The sequence below is a fragment of the Sus scrofa genome, chromosome 13 (genome assembly GCF_000003025.6).
Source record: "Sus scrofa isolate TJ Tabasco breed Duroc chromosome 13, Sscrofa11.1, whole genome shotgun sequence".
Classification (NCBI taxonomy): Eukaryota; Metazoa; Chordata; class Mammalia; order Artiodactyla; family Suidae; genus Sus; species Sus scrofa.
The window spans coordinates 32,401,506-32,426,732 of record NC_010455.5 but is presented as its reverse complement, the minus strand read 5'-3'; the positions used below and the strand labels follow the sequence as shown (position 1 = coordinate 32,426,732).

Sequence of the window (25,227 nt, the reverse complement as noted above, 5' to 3'; positions counted from 1 at the left end):
CTTGTGGGGCTCTGTCACTGGTTTCTTTGCTCACCCACTGTCACATACAGTCACTGGATCCTCCTCCCTAGGCCCTGCCCGTGCTTCCCCTTGAATAGGGGCACATGTGAATCTGAGCCTCTCTTCTCCCTCCTTTGCACAGCATCAGGCTATATGTGCTCACAGCTGGCCCCTGGGCTGGGGCAGTTTTCATTCAGCCAAAGTCCTGCCACACATACAAAGAATTCTCGTGTACTCCATTGACCTTACCCTACCCCCACCACACAAAGCCCCACCCTCAACCTCAATCTGAGCCTCTGGTGTCTCCCCTCTCACTCCTGGGTAAGACCCCCAGCCATATGTCCTGAGGGACCACCCAATCCCCTGGCTGCCCTGGCTGTGGCTCTGCTTAATGGGCTGCTGTAGTTCAGCAGGGGCTGGGCTAAGACAGGAACAGTCAAGAGGGGAGAGTCAACAGGGGCATGGATTGGAGCCCTTGGTGAGGCTGCCCAGGATCCGCCACAGACAAATTTAGAGTCCAGCCTCACTATAGCTGAAAGCCTCTGAGGAAATTGTCCCAGCTTAGGCATCCTCCTAAAGGGCTGTCCACCTCAGCTCCCATACCTTCAGCTAGCACATTCCTCAGAATGGCCCCCAGGAGTGAGTTGGACGACCTGAGAGAAGACCAGCTGACCTCTAGGGCAGGAGTGGACCCTGCCCCAAGAAGAGCTGGTGTCATTAGGTACACTGGGCCCTCTTCAGTCACCCTGTTCCCTGGCATGGCCCACCCTACATGGGTCACCATGGACATTCCAGGAGGGCTTGGCAGAGAAGGCCCAACCCCATTTGCTCTACCATGAGACCTTCTTTGGATAAGCCCAGGGCACAGCGCAGAAAGCCTCTACCTTACTGCTGGGCGCTCTCCCAGTTATGCTACAACTTTTACCAGGGGAGCAAAAGACCTAGGAATTATTATGGGAGTAAAGTGTCCACTGAATATTGTCTTCAGACTATAAAGTGAATCACTTTCATGCAGCCTCTGAGAGCTCTGCCACTAAAATGAACCCATGTGGGAGAATGCATCTGTCTAGGTGGCACAGATCAAGGGTGCACTGGAATCATTAGCTTACTGCCCCAGGAAAGGGCAGCATAGCCCCCGCCCTTGGCCCCATCTTGGGTCACATTAGAGTGGGTATAGCAGCAGACCACCTACCCAGACCCCAAAGCCCATGTGGAGTAGCCGCAGGCTTGGTAGATACTGTTCATACTATACACATATCCTGGGTCTCTTTTCTGTCTGCTTCCTGCTTCTGTTCCTCCTATTGCTCCTGGCCAGGGCACCAAACCACTGCCTCTGGGGCCAGGATAATGCCAGGCCAACTGTCTCTGACTGCTACTGGTGTTCTTCTGGTCCACGGTCAGCCCCCAGGCATCCCTGTTGGCTGCTCTGATCTCTGTAGGGCTCTCAGCTTCTTGCAGTTCAGCACCTATGCTGGGTTGGAAGGGGTGTGGACAGATAGTCACCACTAAATGAGTGTGTATACCTAGGAGAGTGGGCACCTGGAAGTGTAGGGTTTACCTATTTAGGAATCAAGGAAGGGATAACAAGCAAACAGAAAAGTGTTTCTAGTGGAGGAACCAGCATGTACAAAGGGATGAACCCGGTATGAAACCTGGTATGGAAAAAACCTTGTATGACTGGTTTATAGTGAAGCTGGAGGAGTCTTTAAGGTCTAGAGTTCTAAAACTCCAGGTAAAAGTCTGGCAGTGGGGAGTCTTTTTTTTTTTTTTTTTTTTTTTTTTGTCTTTCCTAGGGGCACACCTGCAGCATATGGAGGTTCCCAGGCTAGGGGTCTAATCGGAGCTGTAGCCGCAGGCCTACACTGCAGCCACAGCAATGTGGGATCCAAGCCGTGTCTGCGACCTACACCACAGCTCATGGCAATGCCGATCCTTAACCCACAGAGTGAGGCCAGGGATCGAACCCACAACCTCATGGTTCCTAATTGGATTCGTTAACAACAGCCACGACGGGAACTCCGGGAGTCATATTTTAAAGCTGCAGAGTGATGTGTCATGTTGTAGTTTGAGAGACCCCTCTGCTGCCCCTAAGATGATCCCTTCAGGTTGGAGAAAGAGGCTGGGGTAATGTTCAGAGGGAGAGAGAGCCCAAAGAGGGCAGAGTGGCTAGCACTCCTTCAAGGTGACAAATGCAAGGGCAGTCGGGCAGTTTCTAAGCTTGGTCAGATCTTGTGAGTTCAACTTGGAAGAGTGCTTGTACTCGGCACGCAAGACCCATCAGCTGACTACCCCCACATGGCTTACCTGCCCCCCTCCTGAAGGCTGAGTGGATAAGCAGGGAGAAAAAGGCACTCTGTGGACCTCTGCTGTCAAAGACCAAGGGTTTCTGAGAGGAGATGCCAGCCTGGGGGCAGTGAACATTTGGGCCACACGGCGGCAGCAGAGACCCAATTGTTGGCTGCTGCACCCCCACACCCTCACCCCCAAAACAGGTGAACAGGTGATTAAAGAGAGCCTGTGAGGTTTCCTCCCAAATCCCAGAAGTCTCTCCTAATTTCCTCAGTCAGAATAGGGGTCACAGGAACCCATGTCTCATCCCTAGGCAGAGAATGTTTCATTTTAGTCTTGCCCAGCGTGACTATCTTTAGACATGTTGATTGTGGAACATAGGAATGGTGCCATAACTTCTGATGTGTGTTTATTCATTTCCGGGCCAATTCTCGTTAAAGGAGGGAGTGTCTTTTATGTTGCCTCAGGCACAGTATCCTCTTAGCACTGGGAGTGGCCACCCAAGTGCTGTTCCTCTCTGTCACCAAATGCTCACTGAGCTCCAGCTTAAAGGGGTAGGGGAGTCCAGGATTAGAAATGGGGGAAGGGGGGAGTTCCCACTGTGGCTCAATGGTAATGAACCCGACTAGTATCCATGAGGATGTGGTTTCGATCCCTGGCCCTGCTCAGTGGGATAAGGATCCAGTGTTGCCGTGAGCTGTGGGTGTAGGTCTCAGACACTGCTTGGACCTGGCGTTGCTGTGGCTGTGGTGTAGGCCAGCAGCTGCAGCTCCGATCTAACTCCTAGTCTGGGAACTTCCATATGCCACAGGTGCAGCCCTAAAAAGAAAAAAAGAAAAAGAAAGAAAAAGATAAAGAAAAAAAGGAATGAAGGCAGGGGATGTCAGGTATCTAGAGTAAACTGTGCACAGGGTCTGTGAGACCCACAAACTGCACCTGGCACTGCCTGGATCAGGTAGGCTTCCTGGAGGAGATGCCACCTAAGTTGCAAGAGAAGGAAGGTAAAAGCTTGCTCCTGAAGGAGGAACAAGGAGTCTGGATTGGGTGGTGAATAGAGGATATACATGTAGGGTCAGGAGCTCTGTTGGGCTGAGAGCTTCTCTCCCCACGACCGCCTTACCCTCCAAAGCTCTGGGACTCACAGTTCACGGGTCCTTCAGACCTCAGCCTAGGGCAACCTGGTGAAGATTACCCTCCCTCCAGGGTCCAGGCCCACCTGGCTGAGGGGGCTGTAAGGCTGAGAATGTCCCCTAAGGCCCCCCTCCAATGTTGGGGGGGCCAGTTACCAGGGAGCAGCTGCTGAAGTCCAGGTAAGAGGTGTCAAGAGCAGACCTAGGGTGACTTCCCTCCCCCTGCCTCATACCTCTCAGAGCCTGGAGAGAGAACTCTGGGCAACCACCCAGTTAGAACTACATCCTCATCTCAGAGACCGAGAGACTGAGTCCCAGCCTGGCTTCAGAGCAGGTTAGAGGTCCCCTGGGAGCCAAAGCCCATGTTTCCACCATACCAGGGAGGCACTGGAGCAGAGCCAGGAACAAAGGCCAGCATTGCATATTTTGTTGTCCTCATCCTACAGCTGCCACCTACTGAGGCAGTGGTGGACGGACCAGAGCTAGGGTTGGGCCTCCACATAAGCTGCTTCTCCTTTGACTCTAATGTCCAACCAGCAGGACATTACAACTTCTACTCCCTGGGTGGGCAGGGTGCAATGCACTGTCCTCTGACAGCGTCCTGTAGCTGTCAGCCCAGGGCAGGCCCACAGAGGAATAGTTCCTGCCTAAGCGAGGGTAGTGCCACTCCTGGGGTCTCCCCACACTTCCCCTCTGGTTCTCCACACATTGGTGGTCTCTGTTTCCCACACGGTGGGTCCACCAGGCCCTGCCCAGAAACAAGGGTCTGAGGATGTTGTAATATCCTGGAGCCAAGAGAAGAAATAGACCAGGTGGTCCTCAAAGTGCTGGGGCAGCCCCCCCACCCCGCCCCTTCACTTCCTCCTTGTCGGTCGTGGTGGGGGGAGTGGAGGCAGAACAGGAAGGCTCAGACCTACTTAACCTCTTTCCAGGTCACTCCAGCACAACCATCCAGAGGCCATAGAGAAAAAGGCGCCCAGGAGTAGATGCAGGACTCAGGCTTCAGATTGCGGGAAGAGTCGCACCGGCTGAGCGGTCGGGCTAGGCTAGTCCTACAGCGGGCCACGCCCACAGCTCCGCCCCCACACCCTGGTCCCACCAGCCCCGCCCAGGCTTTCCAACTGAGTTTGCTCTAAGGGCGCGGGCTGGGAGCCGCAGCTGGGCCAGCAGGTGAGGCAGCCTGTCTGTTCCCTGTCTGTGTGCGTCCGCCTGCTCCAGCTGCTCAGACCCGAGGGCAGGGGAGGGCGGTCGGCACCTCAGGCACCCTGGCGTAGTCGGCTGCCTGAGGGCTCTCAGGTCCGGCTTTCGACGCTAGTCCCAACCCAGACTTAGAGTCGGCTCCCAGCCAGACCCTGGCCTGCAGGAACCTCCGCGGGGCCCGGTCTGGGCCTCAATGGAGCTCCACCCGCTGCCGTTGCTGCCCTTCCTGTTACTACTGCTGCTGCCACTGCTGCCGGCTGTGCCCGCGACAGGTGGGTCCTGGCAGTGCCCGCGCATCCCCTACGCTGCCTCCCGCAACTTTGACGTGAAGTACGTGATGCCCAGCTACTCTGCCGGCGGTCCGGTACAGGCTGTGACGACCTATGATGGCGACGGGGAAGGGAGTGCCGTCTTCGTGGCCACACGCAATCGCCTGCACGTGCTTGGGCCTGACCTGCAGCCAGTTGAGAGCCTGGCCACGGGCCCTGCTGGGGACCCTGGCTGCCAGACATGTGCAGCCTGTGGCCCAGGCCCCTACGCTCCGCCGGGAGACACAGATGCGCAGGTGCTAGTACTGGAGCCGGCGCTGCCAGCACTAATCAGTTGTGGCTCCAGCCTTCATGGCCGCTGCTTCTTGCATGAGCTAGAGCCCCGTGGGACAGTCCTGCACCTGGCGCCACCAGTCTGCCTTTTCTCTGACCACCACAATCGACCAGAGGACTGCCCCGACTGTGTGGCCAGCCCTCTGGGCACACTTGTGACCATCGTTGAGCAGGGCCATGCCTCCTACTTCTATGTGGCATCGTCACTGGACTCAGCAGTGGCCACCAGCTTCAGCCCACGCTCAGTCTCCATCCGGCGACTCAAGGCTGACGCCTCAGGATTCGCACCAGGCTTTGCTTCACTGTCAGTGCTGCCTGAGCACCTCTCTTCCTACCGGATCGAATACGTGTACAGTTTCCGTTCCGGAGCCTTCGTCTATTTCCTGACAGTGCAGCCTGTCAACGTGGCAGCTGCTCCTGGCGGCTTACACACTCACCTGGCGCGACTCAGCGCTGTAGAGACCGACCTCGGCGACTACCGCGAGCTTGTCCTCGACTGCCGTTTTGCGCCTAAACGCCGGCGTCGCTCGGCGCATGAGGGCGGCCAACCCTACCCCGTGCTGCGGGCGGCCCACGCTGCTGCAGTGGGAGGCCGACTGGCTACTGAGCTGAGCATCTCTGAGGGCCAGGAAGTGCTATTCGGTGTATTCTCAGCAAGCAGAGACAGCGGCCCGAGTGTGGATCCTAATTCTGTCGTCTGCGCCTTTCCCGTCAACCTGCTGAACAGGCTCATCGATCTGGGAGTGGAGCACTGTTGTGAGCCTCCCGTCCACCAGGGCCTGCGGCGAGGCCTAGACTTCTTCCAGTTGCCCAGTTTATGCCCCAACCCGGTGAGCAGAAAGAAGGGGACTTCACTTGTGGGTAGTGCTCACATGCTTCCATTCCAGCACTGAGAGGATCTGGGACCCGGAGGGCAGGCGGGAGGAGGTTTTCTCTTCCACTCAATTCCTTTGGGGGTGGTGTGAGGAAATCAGCCAAAGGCCACACTGGAGGCCCATCTCCTGGAGAGGCCAGACTCTGTTGCTACCTCATTTTACTCTTTCACCCTCTCACTTACTACATCCTCAGTATTTTTGGTAGTTTCCCTGGTTATGTGAAAACTGGATTGCATCATAACTGTTTCTCTTCCAGGCCCCCTTCCAAACTCTGGGTAGAATAATGGGTGTCCCTTCCTACCTGCTCACCACACACACCCTTAGGGACACACACAGCAAGGCAGCACCCCCCCACACACAGGCAGATGCTCACAGATTCACTCAGACCCACAGCTACTTACCAACACAGTTTCACTTTCCCTGTGGGAATACTTGTTTTGCTCTACTTTCCAGAGTGGGTGGGGCAGGAGTTGTCAGAGAATGCCTGCCTGGACCCCTGTTCCAGAGAACCTGGGCCTTGGAAGCTGGGGCCTTGTCAGGGAGCCTGCATGCCTTGGGCTTTACTGACCCACTCATGGCTGATGTTCTCCATGGGGTGATTGGGGGAGGATTCAGGACATAGTGACAAAGCAGCTTAGCTCTAGTAAATTCCAGGAGGCTCACCCCAGTCTTATGCAAGCAACTATAAACATCTGAGGATGAGTAAAGGCCTAGGAGGGGCTGGTTGGAATTGGTTCACCACGCAGAAGTCCTAGACTTTGTTTCACCATAGTTGGGGCCTTGCCCAGTCCTCTTTCTTTCCCCAGGCTTCCCAGCCCATGCTGAACTAGGGCTCCTTCCAATGGACCCTACCCAGTTTCTCTCCAGCCATAGTGTCAGGGAGCTGGAGCAGAGATAAAGGGGACATTCCTTAAAAGGCTTCCCTGAGGTCAAAAATAAAGCTGATCCCTTGAAGCCATTGAAACCATCCTGCCCTATATTACAAAAGATTAAACCAAGGAAATGGGGTGAACAAACGAATGGCATTGGACAAGTGGCTTTTCAGCAAGCTAACCCACAGTCACTGCTGTCAGAGTCTTTGGCTGCCCTGGCCCTGATGTGACATTTTTCACTGACTCTTTTCTTCCTGACTGATGCCCTGTGTTGGGAGGAGAATTTATAAACAATGAGAGGTGGGGGTCTTCACCTTCCCTCCCTCAGCTGACTCCCTCTGGGTTGAGGAGGCCCTAGGTTTTGGGATCCCCAGTCTGGGCCTGGGCAGCCCTGCCAGCCCTCCTTTCTCTCTGGGGAGTCAGAACCTCTCCCTGACTTGGCTAGTGGTCGGGGGATCAGAAGACACCTAGCACGACTTGGCAGCGCAAGGCTCCGAAAAGACTGATCTTAAGCCCTGCCCACAGTCTGGCCAGGCCCCGAGGCAGTGCCTGGACAGCGTTTGTCCAGTGACTGGGCACACAGCCTCCAGGAGGACACCTGCTGTGTGCTCATTGTGGCTGCCCTCATGAAGCCTGAGGGACTCAGTGCTGGCACCTGCCTTCCATGTGTTCAGATAGGGTTTGGGTCTGAGGGAGTCACCCTCTTCTGTGGAGCATTGGTCACTTAGGTGTTTTCAGGAGACAGAGGCCCCTAGACAAGCTTGGGAACTCAGAGCTAAAGCTCTGGAGCCCAGGGGCAAACAGGCAGGGGTGCGGCTCTTTTCCATACCACAGCCCCACCTGTCTCTGAGTCATACTGAAAACACCTGGCTGGCTTCCTGCTATAGCCAGGACTTTTACCCACCTCCAGTGAGGACAGAGTCCCAGCCCCCACCCATCCAGGCTACGGACTCAGTGTGTGGAGTGTCAAAGCCTAGCTCTACATCTCTTTCTCCCTAGGCTTAAGATCAGTACTGAGATCTCAGGACTGGGTTAAGCATATTTAATCTGGTGGCAGCCTCCCATAAGCTTGGAGGAGTATCCTGAGGGCTGACGAGGGAGAGTCCCAAGCTATTAGGGCTACAGAGCCCTGCTTGCACCTTGCACCCAGCTCCAATACCCTGCATCCATACCTTTGCTTCCTGGTTCCCCAGAAGCTTCCACAGTCTGGCCTTGGGGCATTGAGTGTCCCCCAAACACCCTCCTGCTAAGAGCAGGGCAGAAATTAGTGTTTTCTGACCCCTAGGGCCTAGCCTGGCAACCAGGCCTTCAGGCCGTGATTGATCCGTCTTGTACCCTGAAGGAGGTACAAGTAGCAGCTGAAGGTACAGGAAGATCTTTGGAGTCTCACCAGAGAAAAGGACCATGCTAGCAACCCCGTGCTGGCCAATACCTCTCAGAGTTTAGCCCCTTCTGCAGGTGGAGAAACTAGCCTCAAGAGGGAACAGTGTTTGTTGAAGTGCAGGGAAGAACCAGCAGGGAGCAGGAGAGGACTCTGGTCAAGAACTCAGACTTCCAACCTGGCTCCTTTCCTGCAAAGCAATAAAGGCCTTTGTGGGGTGAGCAAACCTCTCTGAGCCAGTTTCCTTGTCTGTAAGTTGCGAGTGAGGAGAGCACCTGCTCTACAGCGTGGTTGTGAGGACAGAATGGGATTGGCTCTGTAAGACTCAGTAACTCATTATCAGCAGGGACGTGACAGGGTAGGGCGAGGTGTAAGGGGAGCCAGCCTTCCAATCTTGACTTTCTTCCTTGTTGTTGCTACTTCTGAGAGCTCCATGGAGGGGGATGGGGTAACTGGCAGGCCTAGGGCTTTCTCCAGCCAGGCCAGGTGAGGGGTAGAAGTTTGGACTGCTGTGGTCACTGACAGAGGCCCCAAGGGGTCAGTGCATGCAGGAAAGCCCTGACTCCTTCCCTGACCCTCCCCAGCCTGGCCTGGAGGCCCCCAGCCCCAACACCAGCTGCCGCCACTTCCCTCTGCTGGTCAGCCACAACTTCTTACGTGTGGACCTATTCAACGGGCTGTTAGGAACAGTGCAGGTCACTGCACTGTATGTAACATGCCTCGACAATGTCACAGTGGCCCACATGGGCACAGCTGATGGCCGCATCCTGCAGGTAGGTGCCTCATCTCCACAGCCCCTTGTTCCCAGAATCCTGTCCCCATTTTGCTCACCGTTGACCTGTCCCAGGTGGAACTGGCCAGGTCTCCCAACCACTTGCTGTATGTGTCCAACTTCTCACTGGGCAGCAATGGGCAGCCTGTGCATCGGGATGTCAGTCGACTTGGGGACTACTTGCACTTTGCCTCTGGTGACCAGGTAAGGAGGGCAGGGGCAAGGCCTGGGGCTGGGCTGTGGGAGCACAGCCTCCACATAGATTCCAGGGAGCACTGAGACACAGGTCTCGCCACCCTGATTTACAGTGGGACCAGGGAAGGTCTGTGAAGCTTAGTCCCCTCCTTCAGCCACCCCTGAGCCACCTGTCTGTCCAAGGTCTTCCAGGTACCTATCCGGGGCCCTGGCTGCCGCCACTTCCTCACCTGTGGGCATTGCCTGCGGGCACAACGTTTCATGGGCTGTGGATGGTGTGGGAACATGTGTGCCCAACAGAAGGAGTGTCCTGGATCCTGGCAACAGGACCATTGCCCACCCGAGCTTACTGAGGTATGGCTTGCCAGGTAGTGCACAGGTAAGTGTGGGTCAACCTGAGCCTGGGGTGGAGGTCAGCATGTCTTGACCATGATCTTCCTCAGGCCTGGGATGTCCTCAGTATCTACAAGGAGGACATTCTTGGCAGAGAGAATGGCACCTACATAGAGTATTGAGTGAGGACTAGCAAGTGACCTAGAATAATGCATGCCAAAGATGCAGCAGAAAACTTAGGGAAAAGTGGATGCAGCTGAGAGTCCTGACTCAGAGAGACTCAGGCTCTCTTCTCCTTCCTGCTCAGTTCTACCCCCACAGTGGACCCCTGAGGGGCAGCACAAGGCTGACCCTGTGTGGCTCCAACTTCTACCTGCACCCTTTTGGTTCGCTGCCTGAGGGCACACATCAGGTCACCGTGGGTCAAAGTCCCTGCCAACTGATGCCCAAGGACAGCTCAAACCTCAGGTACAACCTGGTCCCTGCCTTTGGGCTGTGAGACCCTGTCCTCCACTTGTATGGGGCAAGCTGCACTGCCTCTGGTTGCTTTGGGTCCGGGGAGACAACATCTCTGCCCATTTTTGAGCCTGCATATGCTCTACCTATCTGTTGAGTCATGGCAAAGCTAGTCCCTGCCCCGCCAGATCCTGCCAACCCTGGATAGAGGTGTGGGTAGAGAGATACAATCCTCAAACTCATAGAAGACATGAGTTGCAGCAGGCATGCAACCAAGCCTATGTAACTCCTGGCTGACCTTAATTTCCCCTAATGTCTCAGCCAAGGGCCCTGGAAGGACTTTATAGAAAAGCTTGAGTGTGAGCTGAAGCCCTTGGGTACTCAGGGAGCCGGGCCCGCCAACGTCAGCCTCACTGTGACCAACATGCCTCTGGGCAGGCACTTCCGGGTAGATGGCACCTCCATGCTGCGAGGCTTCTCTTTCATGGTGAGGTTACCTTGCCTTTTCTGTACCCTTGGCCAGCTGGGCAATTTGGGCAGGGAAGGGTTTGGAGTAGAGGGTCTCCTACTCTAAGCTAAGCCATTTCCATGCCCTCTTAGGAGCCAGTGCTGACAGCAGTACAACCCCTCTTTGGCCCACGGGCAGGGGGTACTTGCCTCACCCTTGAAGGCCAAGGCCTGGATATTGGCACCAGTTGGGTTGTGCTGATCAATGGAACTGAGTGCCCACTGAAAGGGTAAGTGCCAGCAGGAAAGGAGATGGGAGGCCACAGGATCCCACACAGAGGGGCTTTCACCAGAGGGGCTGGGATCTGTATCAGGGCAGGGGGAGGAAGGCTCAGTCACATGGTCAGTGTAGGGAACAGGTCCAGGAAGGGGAGTCCGTTGACCTCTCGAGTGCAGAGGTGGTTTGGGGATGGCAAGAGAACTCATTACAGGGTTCATTGGCTCTGGCCAAGGCTATAGGGAACCTGTTCCCCCCTTGACGTCTTAGAAGCCTTAGTGGGACTACCCTATCTTCAGACAGATCCCATGGAGTGTGGGCAGGTTGGAGAGATGACTGAGAGAGGAACTGGGTGGGATCAGCAGACCCTGGAGGAGCTGGGCCTGGCCATCACATGGAGGGTGCCCCTGAACCTAATCCCCCTGTTTTGCAGAGTCAGAGAGGGGCAGCTTTTATGTACTACACCCCCTGGGGCTGCTACTGCCAGTGTTCCCATTCGCCTGAAGGTGGGGGGCGCCGAGGTCCCTGGCTCCTGGAACTTCCAGTACCTGGAAGATCCCATTGTGTTGGGCATCAGCCCCAACTGTGGCTATCCGTAAGTGCCATCTCTTTGCCCACTCTGGTCTCCTAAGAATGAGGAATCCAACCTCAGGGAGCACCTGAGCCCACCGCTCTGCTGTCCTCCGCAGTGGTTCCCACATCACCATCCGTGGCCAGCATCTGACTTCAGTGTGGAACCTGGTGCTGTCATTCCATGATGGGCTTAGGGCAGTGGAAAACAGGGTGAGCGGGTGCTGACAGGTGCCAAGTGGGCACTGGCCAGGAGGGAAGAGGGCCATACCAGTCCCCTGAGTTCCAGCCCCAGCCCGTGCTGGGCAGAGGGGGCTGGGTGGCCACAGGTAAGCATACCTGGCTAACCACTCTCCCATGGGCCCAGCAGTGTGAGAAGCAGCTCCCGGAGCAGCAGTGGTGCCGCTTGCCTGAATATGTGGTCCGAGGCTCCCAGGGGTGGGTGACAGGGAACCTGAGTGCCTGGGGGGATGGAACTGCTGGCTTCACCCTGCCTGGCTTTCGATTCCTGCCCCCACCCCATCCACCCAGCACGGACCTGGCCCCACTGAAGCCTGAGGAGCATGCCATTAAGTTTGAGGTAAGCATGGGGGTGAGGGGAGGGGACAGTGGAGGGTTAGGGCTGAAGCCTACCTGAAGGAGATGGAGGCACTGGCCAGTCCTCATGACTGTCTCTGCAGTATATTGGGCTGGGCACTGTGGCTGATTGTGTGGATGTGAACGTGACCGTGGGTGGTGAGAGCTGCCAGCATGAGCTCCGGGGGGATGTGGTCGTCTGCCCCCTGCCCCCCTCCCTGCAACTTGGCAAGGACGGTGCTCCACTGCAGGTAGGTAAGGCAGTTCAGCTGGCCCTCCATGGGAGACGCGTGTTGAGGGCCTGCAGGCTGGGCCTGAGCTGCCACTTGCCCTCAGGTCTGCGTGGATGGTGGGTGTCACGTCCTAGGCAAGGTAGTGCGGCCAGGTCTGGAAGGGGTCCCACAGAGCACGCTCCTTGGTGTCCTGCTGGCCCTGCTCCTGCTTGTGGCTGTACTGGCCGCCATACTGGTCCTGAATTACCGCCAGAGAAAACAGCTAGGTGAGCTCTCCACTCCCATCCTGACTCAGCCCCTACCCCCAAACAATGACATCTCCAAGTCCCCATATCCTCTCTATGCCCAGGCCTCGGGGGTCTGCCCATACCTCCTGGATAGGGGTCAGCCTCTAGGAGTTAGGAGTGGTTGGCCACCAGGGGCCATTTTTCCACAGTGCTTTCCCCCAACCTGGATGACTTGGCATCCCTGGACCAGACCACAGGAGCTGTGCCTCTGCCTGTGCTTCGCTCAGGCTCTGACTACAGAAATGGCCTTGGTGAGATGGTAGAGGCACCAGAGGCTGGGGCCATGCACTCTGCTCCACCAGCCCCTCACTCCCTCTCCTCCTCAGCAGCCCCTGCCATCGATGGCCAGGATTCCACAACTCAGGTGCACAGAGCATCCTTTGCAGACAGCAGGGATGGGTCCCATGTTCCACTGCTCCAGAAAGAGTCCATCCAGCTCAGGGACCTGAACTCTGCACTCCTGGCGGATGTCAAGGATGTGCTGATTCCCCACGAGCGGGTAGTCACCCACACTGACCGAGTCATTGGCAAAGGTATGGGGGGCTAGGCCAGGTGGGGTTGGGGCAGAGTTGGAGTCCTGAGATGATGTGGCTTGAAGGACCATTGGGCAGGACTTTGCTCTGGCCTTCTCACCTTGGGTATACTGCATAACCGAGCCTCTGTCTGCTCATCTGAGAAACAGGAGTTCGTTCTTCAGTGGGTCCTGGTGCAGATTAAGTGGGCCTGTGAGGGCGACATGTCCTCCCATCATGAGGCTGCTGCTTGTCTTTAACATCAGATTGGCCAGATGGGGCTCTGAGGTCTGGTTGCCAGTGAGAAAGTGTGGTGCGAGCCCTGGACACTGGGGCCCCTGTCCCTGTCTCTCCATCATCAGGCCATTTTGGGGTTGTCTACCATGGAGAATACATAGATGAGGCCCAGAATCGAATCCACTGTGCCATCAAGTCGCTGAGTCGTAAGTGGGGCAGAGGCTGGGAGAGTCCTCGACCCTATTGTGCTACCACCTCACTGAATGACCCTGACCAGGAGACCTTTCTTCTCCATTTGCCCATCTAATCCTTGTAAAGGGGCTTCCTGCCCTGAGCCTGACTCAAGCTGCTCTGCAGGCATTACGGAATTGGAGGAGGTGGAGGCCTTCCTGCGAGAGGGGCTACTCATGCGTGGTCTGCACCACCCAAACGTGCTGGCTCTCATCGGTATTGTGTTGCCACCTGAAGGGCTGCCCCGGGTGCTGCTGCCCTACATGCGCCACGGAGACCTGCTCCAATTCATCCGTTCACCCCAGCGTGTTAGTGCTCAGCTGGCCCTTGGTTGGAAGACTGGGGTGGGGGGAGTAGCAGAAGCTGGTGAGAAGCTGCTGTAGCCTTGCCTACTGACCCACCTGTGTCCTTAGAACCCCACGGTGAAGGACCTCATCAGCTTCGGCCTGCAGGTGGCCCGTGGCATGGAGTACCTGGCAGAGCAGAAGTTTGTGCATCGGGACCTGGCAGCTCGGAACTGCATGTGAGCAGGCAGAGCAGTTGGGGGTGAAGCCGGGGGCAGAGCACCAGGGTGTGCAGCTGACAGTGCTTCAGGGAAGACTTCAGGCTTCAGGCCCTCTCTGGGCCTCCACTTTCCTATCTGCCTGGTGCAGGCTTGGATCAGACACTGCGGCTCTGAAACCCTACAGGGGCCTGGAACAGGTGGGTTCAGGGCCTCATGGGGCCCAGTCCTAAGTGAGATTTTTCCCTCCCAGGCTGGATGAATCATTCACAGTCAAGGTGGCTGACTTTGGTCTGGCCCGAGACATCCTGGACAAGGAGTACTACAGTGTCCAACAGCACCACCATGCTCGCCTTCCCATCAAATGGATGGCACTAGAGAGCCTGCGGACCTACAGATTCACCACCAAGTCTGATGTGGTGAGGCCCCACCTGCCCCAGAGTCCACACGGCCTCAGAGAACACTCAGCCTTGCCCATTAAGCTCCAGATGATGATCTGAGCCCAGAGAATCCCCAAGCTGGGCAGTTCCCACAGCCCATTTGCCCCCCTCTAGGCAGATGTCAGGGTAAGAGGAGGCTGTGAACTCATTGGTTCCTTACAGACAATCCAGGCCTTGCCCGGCCCCAACTCTGGGCAGGATCAGGTGGTGGGTGGGGTCAGAGGGAAGGAACTTGTGAAGTATTGAGGAATGGGCTCTGATTGGGGGGGGTCGAGCCCCTCATTTTCAGCTAGAGGGCTCTGGGAGGTAGAGGACCTGGGGGGCCACCTACCCCAATTTGGGGTGAGAGTTGAGTCCCTTCACCTCTCCCCTCCCACAGTGGTCATTTGGTGTGCTGTTATGGGAACTGCTGACACGGGGTGCCCCACCATACCCCCACATCGACCCTTTTGACCTCACTCACTTCCTGGCCCAGGGTCGCCGCCTGCCCCAGCCTGAGTATTGCCCCGATTCTCTGTGAGTATGGTGAAGTGGTGATGGGAAGGGAGCTGGGCCCCAGAGACTAGGAGGGGGCTGGAGACAGAGTTCTTGCCTAACTCTCTGACCTGGAAAGGGACCCTTTCTGGGTCTCAGTTTCCTCATCTGTGGACTTGTTCTACCCCCATTCGGGGCTGGATGCTGGAAGGGTACCACAGTTGCCATGGCAACAGCATTCCCAGCTCTGAGTCTGGGTTGAGGCTGGTGATTTGATTTCCCAGCACTCCTCTCCCCCCATCCCCACCAAGGGGGGCTGTTTTCCATCTTTTCCGCTTTCTTAACCTCAAGGAAAGGTTCCATTAGCTCCCACACTAGCTCGCTCCACATCTCCAGATCAGAATTTTTTTGGCAGTGGATATAGTTTCAGATTCCCTGTTCCCAGAGGCATGGCGGCAGCTGTGTTTCATCAGTGCCTGTCAGGTGGTTCAGCTTCATAGGCAGCAGGCATGCCTCAGCTGTGCTGAGGTCTTTGTGGTTAGAACAGGAAGAACCAGGTCACAGGTAAAGGTGGTTGATGATTCCTGTTTCAGCCTGCGCCTCCGAAAGGTATGAGTAACCCTTCCTCACAGCCCTGCCTGCCTTGGGTTTACTCTTTATCATTTACTTCACTAATGAATCTGGTTCAAAGTAAGAGAAATTACCTTCACTGCCTATCTGACTCTGGGTCAGGCTCCCTGAAACCAACTCTGAGTTGGAGATTTATGTGCAGGGGGTTATTGGTAGACTGGGGTCAAGGGAAATGGGGAGAAGTTGGGCTGCAATGCAGATGCAGCAGAGGCCGCATCCCATTCCCTGGGCACCTCTGGAATTGGGATGGCCCTTCAGAGTTTTCTGCAATTGAGATCAAGGGGCCCAAGTCTTTGCACCAGACAGCACTCAGTCACTGCTCACAACTGTCCCTGAGGAAGGAGTGTGAGCCTGGAGGAGGCTTTACTTTTCTGCCTAGAGCAGTTTCTAGAGAGGGCCTTAGCCAAGGGCCATCAGCAGTTACAGTGAGAATGAAGTGGGGGAAGCTGGGTGGCACACCACAGCAGCCTCTATACCAGGGAAGGCCCCTTCTCTCTGGGCCTCAGTTTCCTCATCTGCAAAGTTGGAATGACAATACCATGCTCAGTGGGTCTGAGAATTTTATGACATCTTTGTGTGTAGGACTCTTTTAGTATCATTTAAGGCAGGGATGACATTTCCAAGATAGAGGAAATGTATTAGGACCCACCAGACAAACCTGAGAAACTCTACTTGGGAATCATGTTGCCATGTGCTGCCCCACATGTCTCAGGCCTTTTAATCTCCATTTTACTGGACTTGGGCTTCTTTCCTAGAAGACATGAGATAATAACCAGGATAGCCTATGTGCAGGGCCCTAAGCTAAGAACTTCATAGGCATCCTCTCACCTTATGCCCCAATAGATCTGTGACCAAAGAAGGATCTAGAGGCACAGAGAGATTAAGGAACTTGCTCAAGGTCACATAGCCCAGGTCACAGGAGTCCAACCTCTCAACCCCTGAGGCAATTTGACCTCTGCCAGGGTGAGAATGCAATCATAAGGAAGAGAAGATAATTGGGTCATGCAAGGCACCAGGCCTTGTCACCTGCCCTAACCCTGTGGGGCCCCCCAGGGGGCTAAGAGCAGGTGGACAGCCCAGAACCTCTGGGTGGGGCTGTGCCGTGCCCTTGACGTTTTTCTCTACCTGGTAGGTACGAGGTGATGCAGCGCTGCTGGGCAGTGGACCCTGCAGCACGACCCACCTTTGGAGCGCTAGCAGGGGAAGTAGAGTGCTTGGTGGCTGCGCTGCGAGGGGACCACTACGTGCAGCTGCCTGTGGCCTACGTGAATGTGGGCCCTGGAGCCTCCGACAAGGCAAACCTGCCCTCAGAAAATTCACCGTCCCCACCAGTGCACAGGAGCTCCCGGCCCCTCTCAGAGCCACCAAGGCCCACGTGACATCAGCCCTAGCAGACCCTGGGGTCGAACATGTATAGTGATGGGAGTTAACCCCAAGCTACCTCTGGGCTGGCCTCTGTCCTGTCCCTGCCCCTTAACCTTCAGGGGCACAGGAGGGCTATAAGGCACATTGGCCCCTCACACACAGAGGGAGCCAGTGAGGGGATCCTTGATGCAGTGAGTATTTATGGAGTGTCTGCTGTGCACCTGGATGCTGGGCACAGGGGACTAAACGGTGACCACTGGCCCTTGAATCAGTAAATGAACAAATGAATATTTAAGTACAAATTGCGGTAAATGCTATACAACAAAAAGGCTGCTTTGCAGTAACGGAATAGCCTTAGATAGATGAATAGAGAAGTGAGGGAAGCCATCCCAGGAAGTAACATTTTTGCTGAGACATTTTGCTGTTAGGTGGGAATGAACAGCAGCTGGGGGAAGAGAGTTTTTGGCAGAGTGAACAGCACATGCAAATATCCTGAGGCCGGAAAGGGGTTGGGTCAGTAAGAAGGCTCCAGAGAACAGGAAGGGTTAGCAAGGCCCTGGGGACTCTGACCCTGTAACCTTGGATGGAACCAAGAAGGGTGGATTGAGTGCTTAGACATGCAGCAGCCAGGATGGCTTCTCCCATTGCCCAGTCTGCCTGTCTCATGCCCCAGGCCCAAGCCCCATTCCAGGACTCCCTGCTCTACCTGCAGCTTTCCCCAACTCTCCCCCCACAACCCCCTACCTGCTGTCAAATCTCCCCTACCTGCCAGCACTGCCAGCATTGCTCTTGCAGCTTTGAGAGAGATGAGCCAGCAGCAAGGCCTCAGCTGCACACTTTCAAGGCACCAGCTTTGTGGTGCAGACTCTTCAGGCTTTTATACCTATCAAGGCCACTATACAAATAGCCAGTAGAGGAGCAGGGTCCACTGGAGAAAGAAAACAGCTTCCTCCTTGTACTGCCCCTCCCCCATGCCTTCAATGCTGAGGGGCAGCTGGGCCCTGCTGGAGTAGATAACTGGTGTACCAGGGTGACTAGGCCCAGGACATGCCCCATGGTGATTCCTCTCTCTTGCTCAGAATCCTCATGGCCTCTGTCTCACCAAGTGGGAGATCCCAGCTCACTCTGTTTGAGTCCCCAGCTCTGTACCCTGTCATACATGGAACCTGGGTTTGGGGCAAGAGCTCCCTGGTAAGCAGAGCCAGGGTCTCCTTGGGCCCGGAACTGCCCCTCTGTTTTCTACCCATCTGCTGCTCACTCTGTCACCTCAGGCCAGTGGGAGGCCTATCACGGGGATCCAAAGGACTCTGAGGACAGGTGGGGAGGGCTTAAAAAGGAGACTCTTATGCTCAAGTGCTGGGGACTGAAGATTAAGACCCTATAAGCTGGACAGGGGTAGAGACGGGACGCCATCTGCCTGTTGGCCACTGCACCTCTGGTGCCCATGACTGCAGGCACAGAGGAGGATGTATGCTCTACCAGAGGTGCCTGGGCTCTCCCCACTTGTGTCACGCCTGAGGCCAGGGGAGAGGTGAGTGGATTGTCCTGGAGCACTCCCACAGCTGTGGTCCCTACATCAGCTGGAAAGGCCTGTTTTTATCCCTCCGACTTGCATTCTTCATGCCCTTGCCTCATCCTTGGGATCCAGGGGTCCCCACCCAGCTTCAGGCCCTGGGTGGGGACTGAGGAGAAGGCCCAGAGTCTTCTCTGAAGCTGAACTGAGGATCCTTCCCCACTGGGCCTCTGCAGCTTATGGGACCATGGGAATATCTGTTCATAGGAGAGGAGCTCAGAGAGGAAGGTGGTCTCTGGATGGGAAGGAAGCTTGGGCAGGAGAGGAGTCCCATAGACAGGAGATGGAGGAAGCACAAGGGGTGTCAGGTTTCCTGTGCGTCCAGAATGTGGGGCTTTGGGCCCCTTTCTGGGCCAAGGGTCTCCAGGGCAAGGATCCTCCAGGGAGCAGACACAGTTAAGCAGGTGCTTGACATAGGTGTACCCCTCTCCCTAATACTTCACCCCCAGACTCTGAACTCTTTTCTCAGAGCTACTTGATAGTCCTAAGTCCATCTAGAGAGCCAGGAGCTGGAATTGCTTCAGGGTTTCAAATTCCTGACTGGGCCACCAGAGGGAAGAGAAAGGGAGGGTTAGTTCTAGGCCCCCAGATGAGCTGGGGGCACCAGGAGTTTTCTGAGAGGCTTCCAGGGCTAGTGAAGGCTGGGCTGCCTTTCCCTTCGGGGAGGCCTGAGTAGTGGCCGGAGCAAGGAGAAGGTTGCTGGTGGCCATGGTGAGCCTGGGCCTGCCACTAGGGTGGGATAGGGTGAACACGGATTTCTCCCAGGGCTTAGGGAGTCCAGCCTTCCCATCGTGAGCTGTGCAGAGTGGGTATCAGCTCTTCTGCCTCATCTCCCTCCATCATAGCTCAGTGGGGCTGGGGTCAAGCAGGTGCCAATAAAGCCTGGGGGAAGTTCAGGATGGGAGCTGGGGCTGAGGAAGCACCAGATGACTCACACCCTCCTGATTGCCCATTGGTGTCACTGCTGTCTGGCACCAGGAGGGCATTATGGGGTACACTGACCTGCTTTGATGGGGGCCCAGGAGTCTGGTCTGAGATTCACCTTATGCAGAAGGCCCAGCCTTTCAGAGAATTTCCTCAGGGATCCAAAAGCTCTCTGGGGTCATACCTGAGGGCTGCAGACATAGCCCCATTTCAAACTCTGACACCTGTCTGGAACAGCAGCTTCATCAGTCATTCCCTCAGTGCAGCCCATGATATCCCAGGTCCACCTATAGTACTATTTCATGAACTAACTCCCTGCAACTGTAGAAGAGAGCAGGACTCCCCAGTGCCGGATGGGGCTGAGGGACATGGGTGCCGCTGTAAGTGTCTGAGACTTAGGAAAGCCTGGGTTGTGTCTCTTGCACTTATTCGCTCTGCCTGGAGAGAGGCAGCCCCAGGAATCAGTAGCTGAGCACTAATCTGGGATCTGCCAGGCTCTGATGAAAAACACCTTTTACTCCACACTAGGCTGGAGAGCTCTTCTCCATGAAGACCCCAGGAACCAAGCATCTCTTTACCCAGAGCCTCTGCTCTTCCCATGTGAGAGTCCATCCAGCTGGGAAGTGGTGCTACACTGGCCTAGATGACTTGGAGAACCACTCCCAGCATTTCCCATCTGGCACAAGGGGACCGGATGAGCCTCAGTCTCTCCCTCCATTCTTTTGGGGCTTGTTCCAATTGAGGTTTTTAACCCAATGAACATAGATTCCAAGAGAGCTGGCATGCTCATCTCTGGCTTATGGTGGCCCCCTGGGTAGGCTGCATTCTTCGGGTCTAAAGATGGTGACCTGGAGAATAACCTTCACACTTGTCCTCCCCTGGTGGCAGTCCTTGGCTCAAAGCTAGGCAGCAGGTGCCCAGTGGGTGGCAGAACCTGCCTGACCCAGTTCATTCCAGAGATGTGGCACTGGTCCCAGCCACCTTGCAATGACACCCTTGGACACTCTCAGAAACAACTTTTCTGGAGTTCCCACCATGGTATAGTGGGTTAAGAATAACTGCAGCAGCTCGGATCACTGTGGAGGCACAGGTTAATCTCCAGCCCTGCGCAGTGTGTTAAAGGATCTGGTGTCACCACAGTGGCAACATAGGTCACAGCTGCAGCTCGGATTCAATCCCTGGCCTGAGAACTTCCACATGCTGTCAGTGCAGCCATTAAAAAAAAAGAAAGAAAGAAAGAAACAACTGTTCCTCCAGAAACCCCATTCCCATCAGTCCATCCCAATAGGAACTCACATCCCCAGCCTCTATAAGGAGGGATGGCTCTGCTCCTGAGCCTCCCCATGGCCTCTGCATCTTGCTGTCTATTCCTTCAGTGCCCTGAGCATCCTCTGTCCCTGGTCCCAGGATGTTTAGGCCAGGCTTAGCAGGGACTGTTGGCCTGCCCTGGAGAGGTGGGTGGGCAACAGGAGCAAACTCTCCCCTTGCTTGGTAGGTTGAGGAGGCCAGAACCAGCTCCTGCCCCTCCAAAGCTACCTGTTTCCCTACAACTTCTGCTCTACCCATCTGGCAGCCATGACCTTGGAAGCAGGGGCACTAGTGTCTTGACAGCCAGTCTTTTTCTGGGCAGGTGGCACAAGGGCCCTCGTATTTGGCCCTCACTAGTCTCACTGATGCTCTGTGAGTACTCAGAGCCAGCCCCATGTTGTTCCTATTTTGAGCTCAGGTTGTAGGAGCGGAGGGAAGTTGCTGAATCCCTCGGGCTCAGCATGGGCAGAGGCAGAGGGAGCACAGGATCCAGGGACATCCTTGCCCTCTGTCCAGTCCATTCCCTTTTATGTCACTTGAGCCACTTGCACACTTGTGGTCTTGGGAATGTATCAGGGAATGTGGGGAACTCAAAAGTAACTGGTGGCTGGAGTTCCCTTGTGGTGCAGAGGGTTAAGGATCTAGCATTGTCACTATAGCAGCTTGAGTCACTGCTGTGGTGCAGGTTTGATCCCTGGCCCTGCTGTGGGCGTGGCAAAAAAATAGAAAAGTAACTGGTGGCCAAGATCACATGACTCAATCAGCTTTGAAGTCAGAGCTCCCTCCCTCATGTCACAGGTCCCCCCTCTGCAGACTGGACCATGGAGACTTAAAAGCCCTAAAAGAGTCAGCTCCAGGAGTTCCCATCGTGGCACAGCGGAAATGAATCTGACTAGGAACCATGAGGTTGTGGGTTCGATTCCTATCCTTGCTCAGTGGGTTAAGGATCCGGTGTTGCCATGAGCTGTGGTGTAGGTTGCAGATGCAGCTTGGATCTGGCATTGCTGTGGCTGTAGTGTAGGCCAGCGGCTACAGCTCTGATTGGACCCCTAGCCTGGGAACCTCCATAGCCTCGAGTGTGGCCCTAAAAGGACAAAAGACAAAAAGAAAAAAAAAAAAAAAAAAAGAAAAAAGAGTCAGCTCCACCACTGGGCTCTCTGGTAGGGATAGCTTTGTCCAGACACCAGTCCTGCTGATATATTTCTTCAAGCTCGGAACCCCCCTCTTCAAAGGGGGAAGGGAATTCGTCATGTGGCCCCAGTCACTCTGCCCATATGGGCTCCTGCCCTGGTCTTTTGGATCCACCCATCTGTCCTTAAAGTCACCCCCACCCTCCCCTGGGCCTAGGTTGCTCAGGGACCCTGAGGGAGGGCAGCCCTCCTCACATCCCTTTCGCAGGTGTGGTTGGAGGTCTCTTCTCAGCAGTCATGAAGGCGTTTGTACTTCTGGCAGCAATTCCTCTTCCACCCCCTGCGAGCTCCTGGATGAGGGGCTGCTCCCAGGGGGGTGAGGCGCTCACCCCAGCCCCGAAGCCAGCCTAAGCCAGGGTGGCTGTGCTGTTGTCCTCCCCCCCGGCTGGTGTGGCTGGCCATCTTTCACGCAGAGTTACGTAAGCTTGAGTCAATTGGAGCTCAGAGCACTTCATTGTGGGCTATTTTTAAGCTGTAACACATCACAGCTGAGGGGTCACTGCACCATGGCTTGCAGGGAAGGTTGTTTAAACATCTGTTATTTAAATTTCCCTGTGCCTTAGAGCTCAAAAGCCACGTCCTCCTGCACTCTTGGGTTCTGCCTTTCAATCCCAGAGGAGTGGATTATCACCCTCATCCTCCCCCAGCTTCCTCTAGACTGGGGTTCTCAGCACCATGACTGCTTTCCTTTGGGATCAGGCATGAGGACAGGGAGAAGGTACCAGCTCCTTTAAACATGGTGCGGCCTCCATGGAGTAGGTGCACCCTGGCCAGGAGAGACTTCCAGGGAATCAGGAAGTTAGGATTTATAGGGAGGAGAGGTAAACGGAGTGCTGTGTATAGAGGGTGCAGCCTTCCTCCTGGGGGGCTTTGGTTTCCCATCAGGACCAAGAGAGGGCTGATCACGAGATCTCGGAAGCCTGCCTTTTCCCTGGCTGTGCTCCTACCTGGAGTGCCTTCCCTCCCCAAATTTAAATGCAGGCTCTGGGACAGAAGCCTCTGGACAGTAGACAGGAATGAACCTCTAGGAAACAGGCACTGATTTTGGCTCCACTATTAAGTGATTGGCTGCATTGGGAGCCTTTTTTCCTTTCTTTCTTTCTTTCTTTCTTTTTTTTTTTTTTTTTTTGGCTTTTTTCCTTTTGTAGGGCCGCTTCCTGTGGCATATGGAGGTTCCCAGGCTAGGGGTGTAATCAGAGCTGTAGTTGCCGGCCACAGCCACAGCCACAGCCCACAGCCACAGCCACACCAGATCCGAGCCGCATCTGCAAACCACACCACAGCTCACGGCAACGCCGGATCCTTAACCCACTGAGCAAGGCCAGAGATCAAACCCGCGACTTCATGGTTCCTAGTCGGATTCGTTAACCACTGTGCCACGACGGGAACTCCAGGGACACTTTTTTTAAGGCTGAACCTCAGCATATGGAAGTTCCCAGGCTAGGACTCGAGTTGAAACTACAGCTGCCAGCCACAGCCACAGCAACGCCGGATTTGAGCAGTATCTGCGACCTACACTGCAGCTCATGGCAATGCTGGATCCTTAACCCACTGACTGAGGCCAGGGATCGAACACGAGTCCTCATGGATACTAGTCTGGTTTGTTACCACTGAGCCACACACGGGAACTCCTGCATTGGAAGCCTTTTAAGACTCCTTTTGATGCTAGATTTTTGGAGATGTTCAGAGTCTTCCCAGAGTACAGGGAGGGGAAGGTGGGTAGATTGGAAGAGTGCAGAGCCAGGGACTTGACAGAGCTGACCCCTGAGAACACAGCAGAGGGGAGCCACTTTGGATAATCAGGTCTGGGAAACTTGGTCACGGAGCTCTCGGTAGAATGGAGCCTTTCTGTGCCTCTCCTCCTGCTGCCCTTCCTACCGACCGTCCTCAAAGCCTCCTTGGTGGGAGGATTCCAGCCTTATCTTTTTCCACTGGGAAAGAGGGTTTCTCAGAGTGAAGTAACTGTCCCCATCTCCTCAAATCTGACTCCACAGGGGTTGGGACCTTCCCCCCAAGCCCGCCCAGAGGGGGTCAGATGAAGTGTGAAGGGAGGCAGTGCTGGAACCTGCCATCACAGAGGCGCCTCTGATAGCCTAACCCTCAGACCAAGCTCTTTCTAGTTGCTTGTTGGCCCCTCCATCCCAGACAGCCCTCAGCCTGGGGAATGGGCTCAGCCCGGGGGGAGGGGCTCTCCAAGTTGCCATGGTAACATGTTGGCCCTCCTCACTGAATCAGAAATAGAATTGGATGCCCTTCTTCCTGGTGAGAGACTATTTAAAAACATGTTGGGGGGAGGGGTACAGGGGCAATGTCCTTGCCTGATCTGGGACAGGGTGCTGGGTAGAAAGGGTGCAGCCTGGGAGCCTCTCTAACTGCCCTGCTGCCCCTCCCCTCAGCTGGGTGGAATGAAGTGGGCTTTGGCCAGCCAAGAATTATGAGAAGAAAGGACTCAGCCTGCTCCAACAGGGTATGTAACTAGCCCTTACTGAGCACCTCTGGGTTCCTGGAGGGCACTGGCTTAGTGGTATGGACAGGAAAAGTGCCCCCTCCCAGGCCTGAGCCACCTGCTAAGCTATTGGGAGGCGGGAGGTCCACACGTGGGATATAGCTTGGGTGGGGGCTTGGGGCTGCAGCACTCAGAAGGGAGGCATGTTGGCACCCAGTGGTGGCACCATAGGTCCAGAGCCTGGTAGTCTGGTTTCAGATTCTGGCTCTACAACTCACTAGCTGTGACTTCTCTCTCCTCTCTGGGCCTTGATTTCCTCATTCGTAAAATAAGGATGCCAGCACCTAGCCCTTTGAAGTGCTGTGAGGCAGAGTTACAGTACTCAGTACTGCAGGACACAGAGGAAGGGCCCAGCTGATAGCAGTCACGGTTCTTATTGCTATAAGGGGTGTTAGCTTCTCAGGTGGGAAGAGCCTTCTCCACTCTCCAGACTGCCTTCTTTGCTCCTTCCTTCATGGGCCACACCCTTCTCAGGCCAGCCCCGGGCAAAGAGAATTATGCCTCACTTCTGCAGGAGGTAGGAGATGGCTCAGTGGTCTGCCAGGCAGTGGCTTTCAGGCCCTCCCTCCATGCCTCCCCAGTCTTCCCAGGTGCAGCCCAGCTCAGGGGCTGCGCAGGCACCAGAGGCTGCTACTAGTATCTCTTCTGTGAGGAAAAACAAAACAAAAATCACCAACAGTTTGCTAGGGGCCAGAGATTAATAAAGTTAACAGTGTTCAGCAAGTATGTGTGTGTGAATGCACACAAACGGGCAGGCCACAGACCCTTGGGCTCTGCTACCTTCCTTGGCCATAGCATGTGGTGAGCAACAGTATCTAGAAACATCTGTCCCCATTCCTA

The 25,227-nt window shown here is 55.4% G+C and overlaps 1 protein-coding gene across 20 annotated transcripts; it reads left to right on the top strand.

Annotated features, from left to right (window-relative positions):
• Window positions 3,119-25,110, top strand: MST1R (macrophage stimulating 1 receptor). 20 transcript variants are annotated; one of them, XM_013981718.2, is made up of 20 exons: window positions 3,123-6,051; window positions 8,934-9,122; window positions 9,197-9,325; window positions 9,500-9,670; window positions 9,957-10,117; window positions 10,427-10,592; window positions 10,706-10,842; window positions 11,263-11,424; window positions 11,519-11,612; window positions 11,767-11,979; window positions 12,080-12,226; window positions 12,312-12,474; window positions 12,645-12,746; window positions 12,822-13,028; window positions 13,370-13,450; window positions 13,563-13,783; window positions 13,889-13,998; window positions 14,231-14,396; window positions 14,797-14,933; window positions 16,654-17,188. In XM_013981718.2, exons 1-20 carry the CDS (start codon window positions 4,813-4,815, stop codon window positions 16,898-16,900), a joined length of 4,242 nt encoding a protein of 1,413 aa, XP_013837172.1. In that variant the 5' UTR covers window positions 3,123-4,812; the 3' UTR covers window positions 16,901-17,188. The 20 variants fall into 20 exon arrangements, 18 of the variants coding, with proteins under 18 accessions (XP_020924447.1, XP_013837172.1, XP_020924449.1 ...); XM_013981720.2 differs by having other exon boundaries at window positions 3,124-6,051; window positions 12,825-13,028; XM_013981721.2 differs by having other exon boundaries at window positions 3,124-6,051; window positions 13,602-13,783.

What these genes read in the sequence shown, in the direction of transcription:
- MST1R (XM_013981714.2), top strand. Translation starts at nt 4,813, where the DNA reads ATGGAGCTCCACCCGCTGCCGTTGCTGCCCTTCCTGTTACTACTGCTG. An exon ending in AAGGACAGCTCAAACCTCAG is followed by an intron (nt 10,118 to 10,426) that starts GTACAACCTGGT and finishes CTAATGTCTCAG; the next exon opens with CCAAGGGCCCTGGAAGGACT. An exon ending in TGACCGAGTCATTGGCAAAG is followed by an intron (nt 13,029 to 13,369) that starts GTATGGGGGGCT and finishes CTCCATCATCAG; the next exon opens with GCCATTTTGGGGTTGTCTAC.